Source organism: Poecile atricapillus, chromosome 4, assembly GCF_030490865.1.
Source record: "Poecile atricapillus isolate bPoeAtr1 chromosome 4, bPoeAtr1.hap1, whole genome shotgun sequence".
Classification (NCBI taxonomy): Eukaryota; Metazoa; Chordata; class Aves; order Passeriformes; family Paridae; genus Poecile; species Poecile atricapillus.
In genome coordinates, this window is record NC_081252.1 from 53,317,722 (window position 1) to 53,337,616 (window position 19,895).

Consider the following 19,895-nt stretch of genomic DNA (forward strand, 5'->3'; position numbering starts at 1 on the left):
TGTTTAGTCATAAGTCTGAGTTAGATCTCTCTGTTGGTTAGTTTCATTTACTATAAACAGGTCTTGTGCTTTGTCTCAATACATCAAAGCCCATATCCAGGCACAGACAGGTAAGGTAAAAGGGAATAAGAAAGTTTACAGTCTTGCTCCATTGTTTCTTTAAGCGTTCCAGACAACGGTCAGAGGGATCACACGGAGTTTAAAAGAAGGCTTGGTTATTGTTTTTTTCTATATAAACTGGTTTCTCTTTTGTTCCTTTTCTAGAAACCACATGTAACTTTAGGTCAGAAAAGTGTAAAATGTGGCACTTCTCAAACCAGCGTTACCGCTGCCTTGGGGTAACTGGATCAGGCAAAGGTGCAGGCTCCTCTCCCTGCTGTGCTGATGCCTGCTGCTGTCCTTCAGGTGAGTACCAGAGGTTTATTTTCTTTTCAAATATCCATCCACCTGAAGGAGGCAGATGGCTGAGAAGCATCTTTTCTCATGACTGACACTGCCAAAAAAGAAAAAGTTACTGTTTTAGCCCTTCAGAGATAAATGCGCATCACTCCCTCCCACAGTATTTTTAGTAAAACTGCTCTAAAAGTTTACTTCCTTCCAGCCCTCGCATCTTTCCAGGTTTTCTTCTCTGTTTTTTCTTTCCCCCCCCCCCCCCCCCACTTTTTTTTGTTTGGTTTTTTCGTGTTTTTCTTTTTTATTTTTGGGGGTTTTGTGTGTTTGGGGTTAGGTTTTTGTTTGTGGGATGTTGCTGGTGGTGTTTTTGAGGGGTTTTTGTTTGTTTTGTTTTTGTTTTTTTTTAATCTGCCTTCTTAAAACAACAGGAATGTTGGCTGGCCCTCAGCCAGCCAGAACTCAGCAAGCAGGGTAAAATTTCAGTTCAGATTTACGGGAAGGTGTTGGGAGTAAAAATCTGGTTTGGTGAGTTTAAGGCAGGGAGTAGTCCAGAGACAACCTTGCTACTGTGAGTGTGGAGAGAAAGAGAGGAGGGGGGGAGGAGGATAATAAAAACCACCCAGGCTGGAGATTAGAGCCCAATTTTTCCCCTGTCCGAGTTTCAGTGCGTGTTGCCGAGCTCCTGCAGCCTTATCGAGTTTGGGGGCAGAGAGCCGGGTCTGGGGGTGGAAGAGCTGCGCGGTGCCGGCAAAGAGCTCAGCGCCCCGCTCAGCGCCCTGGAATGTGCGGCTTAGGGCAGGGGCGAGCAGGGGCTTTGGCTTAGCTGGTACTAATTGCAAGTTTTAGTGCTGAAAAACTCTGTTAAAAAAAAAAAAAAAAAAAAAAAAGCGGCAAAGAAGCGAAGAGCCAAGAGAGGGGGTTAAGACTGGGAGAGCTGTTGCTCCAAGCAGCAGTGCAAGGAGTTGCTCAACTCTCACTTAGCAGTGCGGTAGGAAGGACAATGCATTAAGGTCGCTGCCCCAAAACGCTGCCGTGTCTGCGAATGGTGCTGGGCGCTGAGGTGGGCTCCAGGTAGGTAAAGTCGCTCTTCGGTTTGCTCTGCGCTTCCTGCGTCCTTCGCTGCGGATTGGGTTGTACTTACTCCTCTGTGATTGGGTTGACAATATAAGCGGCCAGAAGTTCACTCTGAAAATACATTTTAAAATATTTTTTACGTGGGAAAGGCAAACTGAGAGGACTTCAGAGGTTTTCGGTGGAGTTTTGATGACTCTTTCCAGATGGCAGATTTCTGATGATTCTGAAGAAAGATGACAGATGAGAGGCAGAGGCAGGTACTAAACAAGGACAGATTCAGAAGTGATTTGCAGATCTGAGAGTTTTAATTTAAAATACGTGTTTGTCCATGTCAAAGAAAAAGCACAGCGTGACTTGCCTAGTGCCTTTGGAGTCAATTTCGGAAGGAGTGTTTTGTTTTATGTCTGTTTCTTCTTTTTGAACACTTAAAATACTGTAGTTTGTACAGACCACAGAGCCGTGGCACAAGTGACAGGGAGGTGACAAGAGGGCTCTGAGTCTGCTGTCTGCCAATCTGTTATAGACATTAGCATAAGAATGGGATCTTATCTGTGAAAAGTTTCTGAAGACCGTGTAAAATACATGTATCCATCAGGAGGTCAAGCATCTTCTTCATGCTGAGATAAGCGTGATGAGATGAGAAATACTAGGGTCTCTTTATTCATGTTAAAAGAAAGAGCAGATTTTAAAAAATTTTTAGAGGTAAGGCTACACAGCTCATTTCTTCTTAGGAATTTAAAATAAAACTTTGAGCTAAAGCCAATCTATTATAATGGTTAAAGGTGGGCTGGGACCTTACAGGTCGCAAAATCCCTACTAAATTTTGTCGGCTCAACTGGGCTGACCTGGCAGAAGGCAGGAGCATTAGACGGGGCTGAAATGAGCCGCCTGAGGCTAACGCAAGCTGAGTATCGGTGCCCTTATGTGCCTCCCAGACTTCTCACACGATAATTTGGACAAGCCTGCAATTATTCTCCAGCAGCCGGGCCGAGCTCACATGATGCGAGCGGGGAGCCGCGCGTTTGGCGCAGGTGCCGGGCCCTGGGGCCAGAGGTCGCCCGCGGTGTTAAGCGGAGCCTGGTATACAGCTGGAAACTGGGAGGCAGCGCTCCCGGAGCTGGAGATAACGCCAGGAATGGGCCGCTGCTCGGTGTCCGGCAGGCTGGAGGCTGTCTGAGAGATAAACGGAGAGACAGACACTCCTTCTGCACATTCGTTCTCTGTCCCGCCACTCCCCTGCACATTCCCGTCCTGAGAGAGGCTGAAATCCTGGCTTGTTTCAAAGCTGTGCATCCTGCCCAGAGCTGAGGGCAGCTGTTCCCACCTCCTGAGCCCAGCTCCTTCTTCTGCTTTTGGGTTCCGACCTCTTCTGAGACAGGCTCCGGGCCCTAAGTGTTGTTAGGGAAATATTTGGAGGTGGCTGGCTTGTAAATAGGGTTGCTAATAATTTCCAAGTGTCCCTTCTGCAGCTAAGGGTGCAAAATCTTTGTTTGAAGTTTAAGAAAATAAAAGAATGTGCTGCCTTCGATACAACAGATTATTTAAAAGTTGAAAACATTGTAATAAAAATATTTAATATAAGCAGTGGAGATGCTAGAGCCTTCGGGGAGTACTGTTTCTATGTCAGTTTGGTCTGAACCCTTGATCTTGCCTCAGCAGAGCTATCCCTGGCACTGGGGTCTGCTTTTGCAGCTCCCCACATTTTGGAGTCTTGGCTTCCTCCACATGGCAGAGCCCCCTCACTTTGCTACCACTCTGTGAAATGCTACACCCTCTTCTGTGAAAGCTGTGACAACACCCAGCTAGAGAAGAGCAGGGGTTACTCTGGAGTGGTGTGAGAGTTCCAGTTGGGTTACCACAGGAGCTCACAGCACTGCTAGGGTGACAAACTCCAGCAGATGTTACACCACATTTATGGGTGAAACAAAAATGTAATCTTGGCTTTTTCATTCAAATGGCCCTGATCAATTGTGTGTAGTTTCCTGAATCAATATTGCTCTGATTTATTGAGAAATTTAGTAGGGGCAAGTATGTGCTCTTTGTGAAGAAACATTGTCAGATCCTGCTCCTGTTAAAAAAGTAAATCAATGATGAACATAAAGGTGAACATAAAGATCAGCAAACCTGTGCTTTGTAGCAAGGAAGCAGATCAAACAAATTAACTATAAAGAGACTATCTCTCATATGCATGCCTGCATATGGCTGTGTGTAATTGCCTGTTTTGTCATGAAGTTGAAATCTCCAAATTACTGGTGTTGTTAAACCAACAAGTCCTTCCTTATATTGTAGTCACTTTGAAATTTGTTTCATAAGGGGATTTTTACGTGAGATTTTGAAGTTTGTTAAATGGATCCTGTGAACAGGATATTTTTGTCTGCTCCCTTAGCAGAGGGAAGGACTCTGACCTTTATCTTTCCAGTATGAGGCCTAAAATAATATTTCTTTCTGCTGTAGTAATTTTTTTTTCAATAAAATGCTTCTGGGTACACCTAGCTCTTGCCAAGATCAGGAACATCTCAGTAGCCTTGCTGAGACAATGCAGGCTTTGTATAGCTATGGCTGGTAGAGCTTTGGTGACACAGTAAACTCAACAGAGGAAAGCAACTTTTTTAGTAACTGCAGAGCTGACTACCTGATACTTGAGGGCATTTTTGTCCTTTCCAGGCTTTCATTTGCCCTGATCCCAAGTAAGATTTTATTTGAAAAGAAGAAAGAGGTTTCTGATATTTTAAAGTGTGTTGTACAAAATATGCTTAGAGTCTGGATGTTATCTTTTGTTCAGATAGATCATAAAGCTGAGACTGAGTCAGCACAGATGGGCTTATTTGCTGTGAGATGGAAAGAAACTACAAAGGCATGAGAATCCTCAACCAACAATAACGTGACAACAGTAACTTTCATGTATTTCCAAAGGGGAACAGCTTAACTAGGCACTAGCAACTGAGAGGCTTTCTATCCTATTTGCCAACGTGAGAGCCATTGGGAGGTTTGCTCTGGAGAAGCTACACCCCAAGTGATGTAGCTCAGAGTTTGCATTCATGTTTTGGCCTTCTGAGTACCCAGTGGATGGGCTGGAGTTGTGCCTTAGAAATAAACTGAGATACTGCTTCTGCCTTTTTGTCTTTTATCAGAGAAACTTAGTAAACTCCACCACAAGTCAGGGTGTAGGCTGAGTTTCAGCAAGATGAGTTCCCAGTAACATTCAAGATGTCATTTGTGATTGCTGTGTCACAGACCTGGGATTCCTGACCTGGGTGTTTCTGCTGTGTGGAGCTGCTCATGCAGGCGGAGCGGAAGGGCTGTCACTGCCATGTGGGGTTTATGCATGAAATAGCTGGTGAGAGGCAAGAGATGGGATAGATGCAGGTGGAGCACGAGGAAATGGTGAGGGGTCAGCTGGGTACATAGTGAGAACAGCATGCCAGCAGACTGGCTGCTGTTGTACTGTCTCAGCAGCAAGGGAGAGATTTTAGAAGGAATTTAGGAGAGGTGAGCAAAGTTCATCCACAGTTGTGACCAGGGAGGTAGTCCCAGTGAGGAATTATGAAGGAAAACAGAAGGGCATATGATGGGAAGCATAAAGTGAGTGTTCATAAGCTGCAAAAGACGCCTGTTGTGCTATTCAGCTCTGCCTGCCTGAGCAAGTGTTGTGCATAAGGACACCTTTTATTTGATTTGTTAGAAGATGGAAAGAGGATCAACAGGAACACAGAAAATGCATTGCACATTCAAAGCTATGAAAATGACTCTTGAAGTAATATTTGGAAGATGAAACAGTGGATCAAGATTGTAGATCAGTAGTGGATCAAATTATGAAAGAGCAAAAAGGAATGTCACCATTAATGAGCTAATGTGAGGACAAGACTCCAGGGAAGTATTTACATTTTAAGGGCAGATATAATAGCCAATGTCTATGACATGCATGCAGAAAACATCAACAGGTCTTAGCTGTACCTTGAAAGAAAGGCTGCCCAAATAAAAACTGTGCCCTGCCTGCAAACAGAGCAGTAATGGACACTGTGGAAAGGAGAGAAAAGAGACTTTGGGTATTCCTTGAGAGAGGAGTAGTGTTAGAGACTCTGCTTTATCCACATATAACTGGAAGTGATGGCTGGGCTTTCAGCAGTCTTTCAACCTTTCTAGCAGAAGAAAGAACTGAGGGGTGTTAGTTGGGCTGGATATTATGGGGAAGAAAATCGAAGGAAATTGAAATGTAGGGAGAATTTTTCAATTTAACTTGGTATGGAGATAAGGGCTAAAAGCAAAGGAGAAGTCATGAGGGTTGATGGAGCAGAAATTGCAAAAAGGCTGAATAGTGGACATAATGGAGGAGGTTAATGGATGGTGTTGAATGGGACCACTTGTAGTTCAGTGCACCAAAAATACAGCCGTAGGTAGCCTCTGGACAGAGGCCGAATAAACAGTCTTTTTTAATGAGGAAAAGAAAAGGATCAGGGCAGCAGAGGAACAGAATTGGTAAAATGTACACAGCATGACAAAAGGGTGATACAGGTCATCAGCATAAATCAGCAACAATAAGAAGAGAAAAATGGAAAATCAAAACTCAAGGAGGAAGGTGATGGACTTGGGTGAAGGGGAGGCATTTGCAGGGCTGGGACGACAAGGAAAGGGAGAAAATGAGAAATGAGCAATCCTTGGAAAGAGGAGGAGGAGGAAGAGGAGGAGGAGGAAGAGGAGGAGGAGGAGGAGGAGGAGGAGGAGGAGGAGGAGGAGGAGGAGGAAGGAGACAGGGGAGGAAAAGGTCAGCTCACTGAGTCTGATCCCAATCGGGGAAATGCTGAGACAGAGGTGCTTCATTAGGGTTTGAAAGCTGTGCTCAAGATTTCAGGACCTGTAAGGGTGGAATTATGAAGAGACTGTGGTTAACAGATCTTTAAAGCTGGAAGTTGTGCTGGGTTGACAAACAGAGAGTATGAGGTCTGAGCAGTAAGCAGGGTACAACTGTGGGAGCTCTTATGTCTGGGGAGGGAGGAAGAGACAGAGCTGGGAAAAAAGCATGAAAGGCAAGGAGAGAAGATGGAGTCAAACACGATCATGCATGCAGAAACATGTCCTCTAGATGTTTTTGAACAAAAGAGCACGTTCCACTCACCTCAATTAAATATTAACATTGTTACCATGACTTAAGGCCATGTTTCTTGCAGTAAAATTTCTGTTGACTGTGTATGCTGAAATTTCACCACAGTTCATACACCACTCACATCCTAATGTGAGTGCTAGTCCCCACAGGAAGCATTTCACTGTCATTAGCATTTTCATTAAAAGCAGCACTAATATGGTACCTGAAGCTCACCAGAGCACAGTCACAGGTAAAGCTCCAAGCAAACCTAGACTTAATTGGTGAGTGTATTCAAACTTCTGGGACTGCAGTACGTTCTGTGGCTTTTGAAGATGGATTCTGCCTTTGGTTTCTTGGCCTCATGAAGCAGGCAAGAAAAGACACTACTTATCTGACTTACTGAGTGCACACATTCAATGAATGTGGAGGTGCCTCTGGCTCAGTCAGGAGATCTGAATGTGCTTGCTGCTGCTGCCATTTGTGGTGTCTTAGCCAGTGTTTACAAAGTAAATGGGATGAGAAGATGCTACTGACAAAGTCGTCTGCTCACCCTGGGCACCCAGGCCAATGGGTGGCTGCAGATGTACCCAGCGGCATTGCACAACCCCAGGGCCCAGAAGCAAGCTTCAACCTGGGCAGGGCTCAAACAGGCCACAGTTGTCCTGCATGGAAGGAAAAACATGTGATTTATATAGAGGATAATTGTATTGAGCAACAATAAACAAAAAGGCTTTTACGTGCTTCGTCCACGTATTGAAGTCCCAAGTCTCAACTTACCTATGTGAGCCACAGGTCAGACTGTATGCGTGCAGAATAAATCTTCCTAAGCACCACAGGGGTGGCAAGAGGTGTCTGGGATGTCAGCACAGTGCCCTGCCTCCTGCAGTGTGTAATCAGTGGGAACAGGGTCTGAGACAGGCAACAGCTCCTGACCACACCTGTCTGTGCTGCTCTGCTCCTCTCTGCCTTCCAGCCAGGAACCCTCCCTGATATTTTAAGGTCTGTTCTCTGGGCTGTGTTTTACCACAGGTGTTCGCAGGTCCTTGCTGGAGGTGCTGAGAAGATATCTTCCCATGGTCACTCTTTATTTCTCTTGGAAAGATCTGGTTTTTTGCAGGGAGTTGTCTGCAAGCTTACATTTTTGGTAGGCATCAAGACTGACTGGCAAACAATTTTAGTTTTCAATGTTTGCTAACCTTATGAGTAAGAAAATTCCCATGCAAATTCCTGCACAAATTCCTGGCCATTCCCATGGCCACCTGCCTCGGGGAAAGTTTATCAGGTACAATGTCTGGTTGATATACAGGGCACTGTATAAAACCTACAACTCTGAGGAATGTGGAATGAACTTCCAGGAGCCCTGAGTAAATACATCAAGTAGGCACTGGTGGCCTTGTCTGTTGGCTTTCGCATCAGAATGAGAAAAGCCCAGCAAGCATTTTGCTTACAGAAGAGTTTCAGGGCTCTTTTTCCATCCTCTGTCATTATCTGGAGTTTCAACAGTGGCTTTTTGATTCCTGTCATCTCCCAAAGATGGGTTTGTGGTGGTGTTCCAGTGGGAAGAAAGGCACCATTAAAAAACATCAGGGATTTGAGAGGTGTTACTAGTGATCCTGCTAGTCCCTGGGCTGTGGGGCTGCTGAGAGCAGGTTGTGGTGTCCATCCCATTGGCCTTTACCAAGGAGATTGAAATCTGAGTCAAATCCTAGCATTTCCATCTGTAGATCACTGAGGTTTTGGGTTGTTTGTTTTCAAAAGGAAAATACATTATTTATTTTTGTATATTTATATATATATATTTATATACATATATATATATATAAACAACATGTGCAGTGAAGGTATCAACACAAATCAGCCTCAGTGTTGGATTTTTAATTCCTAAAGCACTTTCAGTTACCATCTTTATCTCTGTTTTAGGGAGATGATCTTATGGGATCATTTTACCCACTGTGTCATATTTTTTTCCCTCTTCCTATATACCAGAAATACACTCTTGAGTGCCATAAGAGATGAGCTGTTAAAGAGTATACTACATATATAAAAGAGGTGAAGTATAAAACATCTCTGCCTCTGCATTTTCCAGCAGATACAAAGGGTTTTTTTAATAAGTAAGTTGTGTAAAAAATACAGGCTCTCTGAAGGAAATTTAAGCAAAATTGCTGACAATGTGGTCTACTTACCCATGGGCAGTGTAAGAATTTTATGGAAAATGCCATGTATTGTAAGGTGAAGTTCTCAATAAAGCTTCATGCTGCTAATAATGAAAATCAATTGAAGACCTCAACCCTCAGTGCATGCTGCCAGTACATGACATGGGCTGAACAGGGGGTTTGTAAGCTGTGGTATAAGTTTAAAGTATCTTTGGATGCACTTTCATGTTTTTAACACATAGGCAACTGTATGTTCTCTTTTTGGCTGTACTCCAAAGTAACCGAAAAGCATCCTGCTGCAGTTTGGGAGCTGTAGTTGTGTTACCACAGGTTGGATACAAGGTTATCTGTCCCCCGTGCCCTAGGAATACCCACAGGCAGGTCGGACAAACCCTTTGCAGGGCTGAGGCTGGTGCAAAGAGGATTAGATAAGCTTGTTGTTGTTGCTGTTGTTATGCAAGTTACTTTCAGAGTTCTGTTGTTCAAAGCTGGCTCACTGGTTACCCATCTTCAGAGGCTCACTTTTGCCTTCTGCCACTGGTGCCAGTTCCTGGGGCCTCCATGCTCTCCACATGCTCTGTCTGTGCCAGTCAGTGAGGCTGGCACTGTGGCCACAAGTCCTGGCACAGCATACGTGCTCTGAACTGGCTGGTGTGTGCCCTGGTGCTCCATAGAACACCCACTCTGCATCCTTGCAAACACTGGATGTAGAGATGTTGGAACCATGGAAAAGCAAAAGGGGTGAACCCCCTTCTGGCCAACATCAGGAGCTTTGAATAACAGGCAAGGTGGATGAACCAGACTTTCCTTTTCACTGTATTACAACATTGTTTGAATGTGAGTTTCAGCCACAATACCAAGACACTGAAAGGGCGTAGCTTCTGCCTGAGCTCTGATGAGGGGACACTGCTTTTGTGTCTTCTAAATCAAGCACCATAATATGAACAGTGTGAGATGAACGTAATTTTATCGGTCCTTCTGTAGGTCCAAACCACTATATCACATTTCCTCTTCATTTCTTTTGTGTTGCAATCCTTGCTGTGCTTCCCTATTTCCAAACCAAAGCACAATCTTTCTGAAAAAAACGCCTGAAAGCTGCCACCATTTTGAAACGTGGCCTTTTTCAAACAAAGAACATCAGGTAGTGGTTAAGACATTGGTTTGTTAATCCTTACCTGGAAAGTAACTGGTGCCAAAATCATTGCATTCTTAAAGCTCCTGCAAATGTCAATCACTATTAAATAAAGGTTTCTTCTGAGTTCGCACGTACTATTGTATGCATATGTGCAACAGGGTGTAGAACAAGCCAGGCAAGGAGCGAAAACTATACAAATGACTGGTTTTGCAGGAAAAGCACCAGTATAAAGCTGAGGAAACCTGGGTTCATGTCCCTGCCTTGCCATAGAAAATGGTATGCATGAGTTAACAACGGGACAGTCAAGTGGTTTTTGCAGATATCTGTTTTGTGGTTACTGGTCTCTGCTGGTAAAGCTGAACATCCCACCAGCTTGGGAGGTCTACTATGGCAAATCCATGGGGAATTCAGCAAATCTCAGGGATTTTTCTGTGTTTGGCTTATGCCTCCATTTTGATAGGGTTGGGCCGTTGTGCTGTGGAAGTCCTGGGGAAGGATGAGGGAAGGTGCCAATCACAGCTGGACACCTAACCCGAACCTCTGGCAGCCCCTGGGCTCCTTCCCTCAACTCCCCTTCAGCCCCGCAGCCCTGCGATGAGGGGGACTCCATGAAGCACTGCAATGGCACAAGTTGTCAAGGGATGGGAGGGGGCACTGCCAGCAGGCTGCATTTCATGATCCAGCTGTGTCCCCGTGAAGTGAGAGCAAGGTCCTGTTGACAGAGCAGTGAGCAACACTTGCTTTGGAACTCCGGAGACAAGAGAGAGCTGGGAGTCCCCAGGATGCTGGTGGGACAGGTCCCAGGTTTCTGCTTCAGATCACTGGTTTTGGAAAAGCAGTTTGAAATGTACTGCTAAAGTGCCTGTAGTTTTAGTGTTGATAAATAGATATAACTGTTGTAGCCCACTCTGGAAAAAGTGTACACACGATATAACCTACAGAGATCTGGGACAGTAACTGCTTCAAGTGCATGACATTTTGCACCAAAAGTTTCCATTGTACAAGCAGATGTAAAAGGAAGAAGACAGAACAACTCTGGTTAATAAGGATGTCCTGCATTTTCTATTAGGAGACTATTTTTATTTGCTCATAATTTTGCAAAGCTTTGCATTGCGTGGCAAGATGCCTGGGGCCTGTGAATTGCTCTGCATTTACCTGTATAGAGACCCAAGAGTCACTAGACTAAAAGTATTTGGCAATTTCTGAAAATCAAAGCTAGAGAATTTGGTTTTTTTCAAACTTTTGCAACTTCTTCCCAAGGTTTCCTAAGTACTTGACCTCAAGCAAGGAAGTGGCTCTTGTGCAGGGTCAAAGTAGGATATAAACCTTTGAAAACAGTTTCCATGTGTTTAGTGGAAACTTCAAGTTTTAACTTCCAAGTCCCCAAACCCACCGTTGACACTGCCTATGCCCTGTGAAAAACTTGAGTCAAAGTTCTAGCATGAGCCTGCTGGGTTCTCTGCCCTGAGTTCAAGAGCAGTCTATAGGACATCTAAAGATAAAAAAAAGCCAAGAAACAGGTACTGGGGCGTGGGGCTCCTGAAGAACAGGTTGAACCTAGCGGGAAGGGAAGAAAGAGAGAGATAAAGAGGAAGGAGAGGAAGACCACTGCCTGCCTTGAAAAGCCGATGAAGAGTCAGAAGGCTGATGGAGAAGGGGATTTGGTAACTCAAACAGAAATAACTGAGAAGTGGTGGCTGGGCAGGAAGACAGCACATTTGGGGACAAGGTCTGACATGGGGGGCCACAATCAGAGCCAGCCAGGCAGGGGTTCTCAGGGCTAGAGACAATGGCAGGAGGAAGGAAATGTGAGACTTTGAGGCACTGCTATTGGACAAGGGCAGGAGCAGAAGAAAGGGCAAGTCATCCAAGGAGACAACACAGCCCAAGCCAGAGCACTTCGGGATGTGAATCCAAGGGTTTTCACCAGCCCAACTTTTCCTCAAGAAGCTGTAAGGAGTCCCCCGCTCCTGTCTCTTCCCTTTTTCTCTGCTGCTGCCCTGCCTTTGTCATTTACTGTTCCTTTGTGAAAAAGAAGTCCAAGCTGTAAATATCATGTGCTACCCCTCTGGTGACACACGCGTCAGTAGGATGCCTCATGATGGAATTTGGGGTTGGGTTTCAGGTTGCATAAAAAAAAAAATACAGGGACGCTTAGGAAACCATGCACAGATACATCCTACTCATAAAAAATATGAAGTGCCAGATTTATAGTCTGCACAATCCTAGTTTGCCTTCTGTTATATACATTACTATAGTATGCTCCTGGTTTTTCCACACATTCAGTGCTGATGAGGTTTTTTGAAGGAGCCTTGCCATATGCCATCCATAAAAATAAGGGTAGACAATGAACTAACTTTAAATATTTAATGGGTTTTTTTCTCCTGCTGTTTGGGATGTAAATGGTTCATGCTCTTGAATTCCTTTGCTCTGAAGAGAGATTTATTACTCTTTGGCTTTTTAGTGGTGCTCCTTGCTATAACATTTAAATACTTACAAACAGTAATGAGATGATCTGCATAACAACCATTTGATATTTATTTACTAAAAAATAAGGACACAGGATATAAATTTAGAAGTTTGCCATAGTTTTGATTATACAGCTTAGGATGTTCACCATGCACAGGTGAACTTGCTTGGTTTAAGGTCATCTTCACTGAACAGTGTACTTGAGGGTAAACAAGCTATAGATATAGGCTTATGTCAAGAGGTTATTTTGGGTGATCAGAAATACATGTACACAAATAAGTTGAAGTGTTATTCCCATGTTTTCAAAATTATGAAATCACTTCTTTGTTTTTTTGCTTTAGAGTGAAATTTTATTTAGAAAATGTCACCAAATTTAACAATAGGAATGGGGTAAAGAATTCAGAAATTAAATGTTTGCCTTGAGGCAAAACAAATTGTCTCCTTTTCTTGTTTTATTTGCCCTTCAGCTACTAATGTAAGTCTAATATAACACTGCTCGCCTCATGACTCTACTTTCCAGAAAACTTAATTTTGCTTAAGATCCACATTTTCAAAATGCATTTCCCAAACAGTTCCCTTGCAGCTCTAAATGCTCATTGCTTCTGCAAGCAAATTGAAGTCCAGAAAATGTTCCCATCTGAAAACAAGGAACATGCCACTGGTCACCATCTGTACAAAGCTTGGTTTAAATGACTTGGCCAGTGATACACAGGATTCATGGGCAGACCAAAGGCAGAAAACTGTAATCAAGAACCTCTTTTTTTGCCTCAGTTGTGGATTCCCCTTTCCCGCAGTACATCAGGTGCTGTCACCTCCATTGTCACTGGCAGAATGGTGGGGACAGCTGCCCCCGTTGGTGTCTGAGCCCAGCTTCTCTTCAGGAGCAAGGCAGCCCTCTCTACTGCATGTCAAGCAGTGGAGGCCAGTGTCTCCTATGAGGGTCCAGAGCACTATAAGATCAAATTTTCAGCACCCACATTCCAAATATGAGGTTCTCCAGGGCAGCAGCACGTTGCACCACTCACTCCCCCATGCATGTATCTGCAAGATCCACCCAGACCCAGGCTGGCACCTTCACTTGGTGAAACATGGCAGTGAGGGAAATGGTACCACTTGTCAGGTTGGAGGGCACCCAAGGAAAGCCCTGCGATGCTTTTGTCCCTCCTGGGCTGTAGAGCTGTTTTGGAGTACACCAGAAATAAGTGGCTGAGCTGGGGAGATGCCAGCCCCCTGCCACTGCATAGTCAGGGACTATAGTCCACAGTCAATCACTTCTCCTGTGGGGCCAGGAGGAGTCACAAGTAGAGGTATCCTCATCACCAAGGGCTAATTAGGTATTGAGCTGGGAAAGGGGGATCCTGGGTAGTCATTTCTGTGCCATGGCCCCTTGCTGTGTTTTATCCACATCCCTGCATATTTGTGGGGTAAAAGAGGGAGGAACAAACTGTGGCTTCTCATGGGTGGGAGTCACTCACAGTCTGAAGTGTGCTGGCTTAGGGGCTGGTTTGAGGATGCAGTGGTCCCACATGGATCCTTCCTGGTCAGCTGGAGATCTGCTGAGACTGGCCAAGCAGGACAAGGACCAAAACCTTGCAGGGGGAGCCTCTTTCACTTACAGCATTGCAGCTGTAAAAATAGCTGGTAACATAAAAGAGGCTGATGTTCTCTGCATGGTAAGAAAAGATAGGAGGATAAAGAAGGAAGACATTATGGAAGACAAATAGTGAGGAGCATACTGAGGACTGGGATATTACACCATAATAGGTGTACTAGGGTTAGACACTTCCTTGCTTAGGGAATATGTTCAGCATGGCTCTGGCCACCACAGTGCCCCTCTTCTAGAGATCTGTTTATTAAAGTGGCCCGTAAAGTGGCAGAAGTCAAATGTAGCAATCCACACTGTGCTGTTGGGATGTTTTACTGTCTTTTTCCTGGTGGATAACAGTTACAAGTGGTAGCTGCTTGAAGTTAAGCTGTTTTCAGGTGAGGAACAGGAGACTGGTCAAAGACTGAGGTGCTGAGACTGTGGACTCAGGGTTGCCCACCGCACAGGGCGTGTTTCTGCTTTGCACCTCGCCTTTAGGCAGACTAGGGCTGAGGCACATCTGTACAATGGAGCTGCTTTCCCTCCCATCAAACCATCCCAGAAGCAGCTGTGACTCAAGAAAGGTGCAGGATCAGAGCAAGAATACATTATATTTCCTAGCCAGTGACTACTGGCAAAGCTTTGGTTCTTTTTAAAGCAGAAATGGACAACTGAGAAACGCTTGTTGTGATAGGTACCACAGATACCAGAGGGAAGGCTTCCTCTGGTCGACCAGCTTGAAATCCAGTCAGAAATTGAGAACGCAGGGCAACCTTCCTCATTCAGCAAATGGCTGAAGATAAGGATAAAAACTTCTGTCCTGGGTGGCCTGCAACATAGCAGATCATGCTACAGCTTTCATTGAGCAACCTGAGGTGTGAACATGTTTGTGGAAACTAATGGGTGAATGATTCACAAAGAGAGAAAAGGACCTCCCAAAGAAATAGAAGAATATGCACCTCTAATAGGGGACAAAGCAATTAAGCTCTTCTCCTAACCGTGGTGGTAGCAGCACACTCCCTTTCATGCACTTGTGCTCATCTGCACTTCCTTTGTTCTTCTGCAAGGCCACAGGCTCTGATGAGGACCTGCAATCCCTGGTGATTGCTTTGTAACACTATAGTAACTATCCAAAAGGTGCAGGACTGACATTATCATTTAATGTCTGTCCATTCCTCTGTTCATTTAATAGAATGATCATAGAGAATGCAAACCACCCTCTTTCCAAAGCTTTTTTTACAGGTCTGTAGGCTGGCCCAGCTGTGTTGGACAGATCATATGTAGTTCCTTCTTACCCTTCTTCTGTGTACTTCAGCCTTGCTTTCTCACACTGACAGTACTAGGGGCCATACTTGACCACCATACTAGGAAATGTTCCTCATCTACTGGCCAGATTTTACCTCTCTAGGCTGTATGTGAAGTGTGCTGATACAACAGAGGGAAAACACAGCCTGAACTCTGTGTGAGCCCAGGTAGCCTGCTGTAGTGACCATCAAGCAGCAGCTCACAGCTACCTGGACAGTCTAAGGCTAGCAAGGAGAGCCTGTGTCTGCACAGGTTATGCACACTTACTTGAAACTGGTGCAAATCAACATGTGGTTTTCTGTCTTTCAAAGCTGAATTTTTTTGTCAACCCCCCTGGAGATAACATGCATTATTACTGTTGTACTTGAGTGGGGTGGTTGGTTTTGTCGGTTTCTTTCCTTTGTATTCCCGCTCTATTCAGATTTTGATTTAATATTCCTTCTCTCACTCTGTTTTGGTTACTTTGTGTCTTAGAGCTTAGAGCTTTTCTGCCCGTATATTGAAAGTTTTTAATGAAGAATTTCAGCAACACTCTGAGTTACCAGTAAAAGCCCTCTGCAGATTTTGACAGAAGGAGTTATATGAAATTACTTCTAATCTCTTTATCCTTGTCACACCACTCTGCTATGCAGTAATACACCAAAGAATTTCCAGAAAGTGAAGGCTGGCAACTTACAATACCTACCCACTTGGTTGAAAAAATAATTAATAAAGGAATTGGGAGGTGAATTCAATCTACTGCTTTGTTAGCTGGGAGACAAAAGAGGGGGAAAATGGGGGGAGAAGACTGGAAAAAGTAAAGGTTTTCCCAGTTTATTTTTTTTTCCAAATAAAAACTTGAGGCCAAGCAAGCCATTTCCTTCAAAAGTTTAGATCATGTTCTGGAAGCTAAAAAATTAAGTGTTTTGGTTGACTTTATCATGGCAGCTATCAATGGCACGTGGTTAATCCCTGCTAGGTGCCAAAGCTGCAAAACAAGTAACATTATGTCCTTGAGTGCACCAGTTCTGTGCCTGACAGGTTTTCATTTTTCCCCCCGTTGCATAATGCTGGCACACACATCCGACACGTAGTGTATGAAACTGTCTAAGGAGGATTTGGTCCTGCCTCCATTCAAGTCAAGGCCAATACTCTTCCAATTCTCAACAGAGGCAAGGTCATGGCATGCGCTGGAGCTGACAGCAGCCCGATGGGGAAGCCATGCAGAAATATTTTGTAATAGGTCACCTGTCTCCTACTCTAGTCCAATTTTACCTGCACTTCTGTTAGGACTTAGTATTTGAAATTCCATGGCAGCCAAAGACTTTCTTAGCTTGTTTTCTCAGATTTATTTCTATGAAAACAAAAACAAGACAAAAGGGGGGAAATCCCCAGATATAATTTCCTCCTGAAATACACACGTACAGAAAACAACATTGATTTTCTTGTAGTTGGTGTCTGTCAATCTTAGCCAAACATTGTGTGTAGGTGTAATGTGATTAAAAAAAATAAGATGAAATGTGGGTGGGACTGAAAATGCAGTTGCTATTATTCATCTGTTTATGCCATCACACACATGTGATCAGGCTGTGATCCTGTGCAGCAGCCTAGGAACCTACAGATTGTTTGAATCATCTTCTGTAAGAGAGCCAGGAGATTTGTTATTTAATACTTCTGCTAGATCAGCAAGATCTGTACATATTACATTTGTATTTCATAGCTACGGCCAGCCTCAGCCCACACATGTGATGAAACATCACCATAGAAATCCATACCCATACTTTTTTTCCTCACAATATGCAAGCTCATCAGGATTCCAGCTAGGATAAAATTACGTGTAAACGGCTTACATACCTTTCAAAAGTGAAGATTTTGTAAAAATAAAACTATTTGTAAGTTTGGGTTGAGTTTGCAAAACAGACTGATCTGTATAAAAATTAAAATTCCAAGGAAAATATTTCCAGTTTTCAATTGTGACCACTTTATGTGGAAATTGAAGGAACCTCTAAAGTGCTGGGGAAAAAATTGACCTGAATTTGATTTTTTTATTTGGTTGAGAAAAGCAAGTAAAAAGAATTTTTCTTATTGCTGTTTCTGGGGTCAAATTGTGATATTAAAAAAAAAAAAAAAAAAGGCCACTTTGTTGTTTCTTCACCTTTAGTTTTGATACACCTCCTCAGAAGGAGTAAAAATGTGGCACTGGCACTTGCGTGCCAAGCCATCCTCAGCTGGATAGTGTAGGGATTTTTTCCATGGGAGTCCAGTCCTCAATGCTCCTTCAGCTCTTTGGAAACTTACCTGTGACGTATGCAGATCATCCAAAAATCTTAGGTACAGATCCCTTATCACGTTTTTTCAGGCTCAACCACATTCCTGCTTCCACAGAGAGCAGTTCTTCTAGCTGCAGGCAGTACAAACTTGCAGTGCTAATTATTTGATCATCTGCCTCAGTATTTCCAGATGTAAAAGATTTCTTTATTTTGCTTGTTAAATAAGGAGTTTGGTTTTCTATCTCTGTTCCCCATTAGCTGCATCTCTGCTAGTAAATCAAACGCGCCAGAATCGCTCTGTGGCACACAGGCTGGTTGCCTCCAGAGGAGGATGCTGTGTCACCTGCCAAAACCAAATGACTGCACCCACGCTGTGTGTAAGGTACAATCCAGAGCTCGCTCTGACCCTCGTTCTGTGCCTGGGAGAGTGATGATCTGCCCTCTGGTTTGGGCAAGTAACATTGAAATGACATGGCTTCAAAGTGTGTCAGCTGTTCTACACCTTAAAAGGTGCAATTAGTTTCCATTCCAGCACCCAGGAATGCTCACTGACGTGGTTTGACTCCACTTACTTCTGTGGAGGTAGTTCTTACATCTCTCTCCTCCTCACTGGCACTGATCAGATCAACAGGCTTCTTTCAGAGGCTCCAAAATCAGATGTATACTTATTATATCCCCAAGCAAACTACTTACATTCAAATAAAAGTATAATTAGTGCTATCAGCTTTAGCAGGTGTTCTAGAATGAGGCTGGTAGGGGAGAATGAAGCCATCAAGATAAAAACCTGGGATCCATGGGATGTCTGCCCAGGAAGGAGTGAAACAAGGCAAAATGACAGGTAGCAGCAGATGCTGATGGAGAGGGCTGCTGGCTGCTGGTGAATTGAACAGTTTCACTGGGAATAAAGTCAAGAACTTCTAAGCAAGCATAAGACATGAGTCTGTTTGCAGAGAGGGAGAAGGAGGAGTCTGGAGGCTCTAATGGCCTAGGTTTTTTGGTGGGGAGGAACCATTTGTTCAGCACAAATATGCTGTGGATCCAAGTTCAATTTTCCCTAATCTATTCATACTGGGGATGCAATTGCAGGCAGTTCCCTACTGGAAGAAAAAAACAGTTGACATCTGATTCCTATGAAAATGTAAAAGAAGCTGATTCTTTTTAACTGAGACCCCCCCTGGAAGGACAGGGTAGAAAGTCTTTGAGAGGCACTGACTTCCCAGCTGGTCAGTACAACAGGACTCGTCCAGTTTTTCAGTGTAGTAGCAGACTTTCTGGTCAAAGAGCAGAGCTGTGTTGTGCTTAACCAGCTCCTGGGGTTATTTGACCAGTTTAGTCGATGGGCTACAGTAGTAAACCTATAGAATAAAAGAAAATACCTACATGTCCTTTGCAAGAAGAATACAGACCAATTTTACTAAAGCTGGTTTTGCCACCTGTATGTAGAATAAATATATTCCCATTACATCGCAATATTGAATTTAAGGAAGCACTTTTTCTGATTGGATATACCTGTTATTTGAGACTTTTGTTTCACCTATTAATTTTGTTATCCACTCCTTTCACCCACACACAGTGGGGCAGCATTTTTAAGAATTAACAGCAGCAACTTTGTTTTCTCAGTTATGTCTAGTTTAACTAACATCTAATCTTCTTAGCTCTTATACCCTCACAAACAGGGATTTGTTTGGCTAAAAACTTTTAATTAGCCCAATCACATGGAGCAGGTATTTAACAACCCCAAGGCAAGCCCATTTCAGATATCAGAGGTGTCTCACCACCAGATTGGGAGAGCTAATTCTAGGAGCCTTTTGCTGCAGGCTGCAGAACTTGAATAACAGGGCTGGTGAGCGGCTGGCACCCAGTTTTTCTACATAAGTGGGCAGCATTCTTTAGTGGCAATTTGCTGGCCCCAAACAGCATTTCATGATCCTTCACTAACTCCTCATCTCTGCCCTCCCCTCAAAGCAGCCCCTCAAGTTTGCGCTTGCACAAGTCAAGCCAGCTCTGAGGAAAGGCAAGGATCTTCTCATGTCATTGTTAAGATCTGTGAAGACCTGGCAAGCTACTGGAACAAATAAACACATAAACAGACTGACTGAGGATAGAACCTGCTGAACTTTTGATCTTAGTAATTTGAATCCAGGAGAAACATAGCTTGAGCAGTATACAGGTCCTAACCCAGGAAGCACAGGGTCACTGCTGCAGGGCAGGCAAGGCTGGAGGGAGAATGCTGATGCCAATGGGACCTGTGCTCCTGTGGTGCGTGAAATCAGTGAGAAAAGGAGTGGCTATCACAAAGCAGAAGAATGGATACTTGTGAAAAAGCAGGAATAAATGCTTGCATAATATGCTAAACGTGCAGTTACTAACTTGAGACTAGTTCTGCCACAGAACCAGGGCCCTGGCTGTGCAAAGCCCACCCATGAGCCCATCCATTAGTGATTCTCAGGTC

The 19,895-nt window shown here is 44.0% G+C and overlaps 1 protein-coding gene across 3 annotated transcripts in view; it reads left to right on the top strand.

Annotated features, from left to right (window-relative positions):
- The window catches only part of RBM47 (RNA binding motif protein 47), a 76,955-nt gene continuing 57,060 nt past the window's right edge, over positions 1-19,895 (top strand). Inside the window, exons 1-2 of one of the 3 annotated variants that reach the window (XM_058838247.1) lie at positions 1-110; positions 265-405. Coding sequence is in view for 1 of the 3 variants with exons in the window: in XM_058838245.1 (XP_058694228.1) it covers positions 1,436-1,464 (29 nt within the window). In the remaining 2 variants the exon portion in view is untranslated. Of the gene's footprint in view, positions 111-264; positions 406-951; positions 962-1,046; positions 1,465-19,895 lie in introns of those variants that run through there. The other 2 variants (XM_058838249.1, XM_058838245.1) reach the window with 2 other exon arrangements.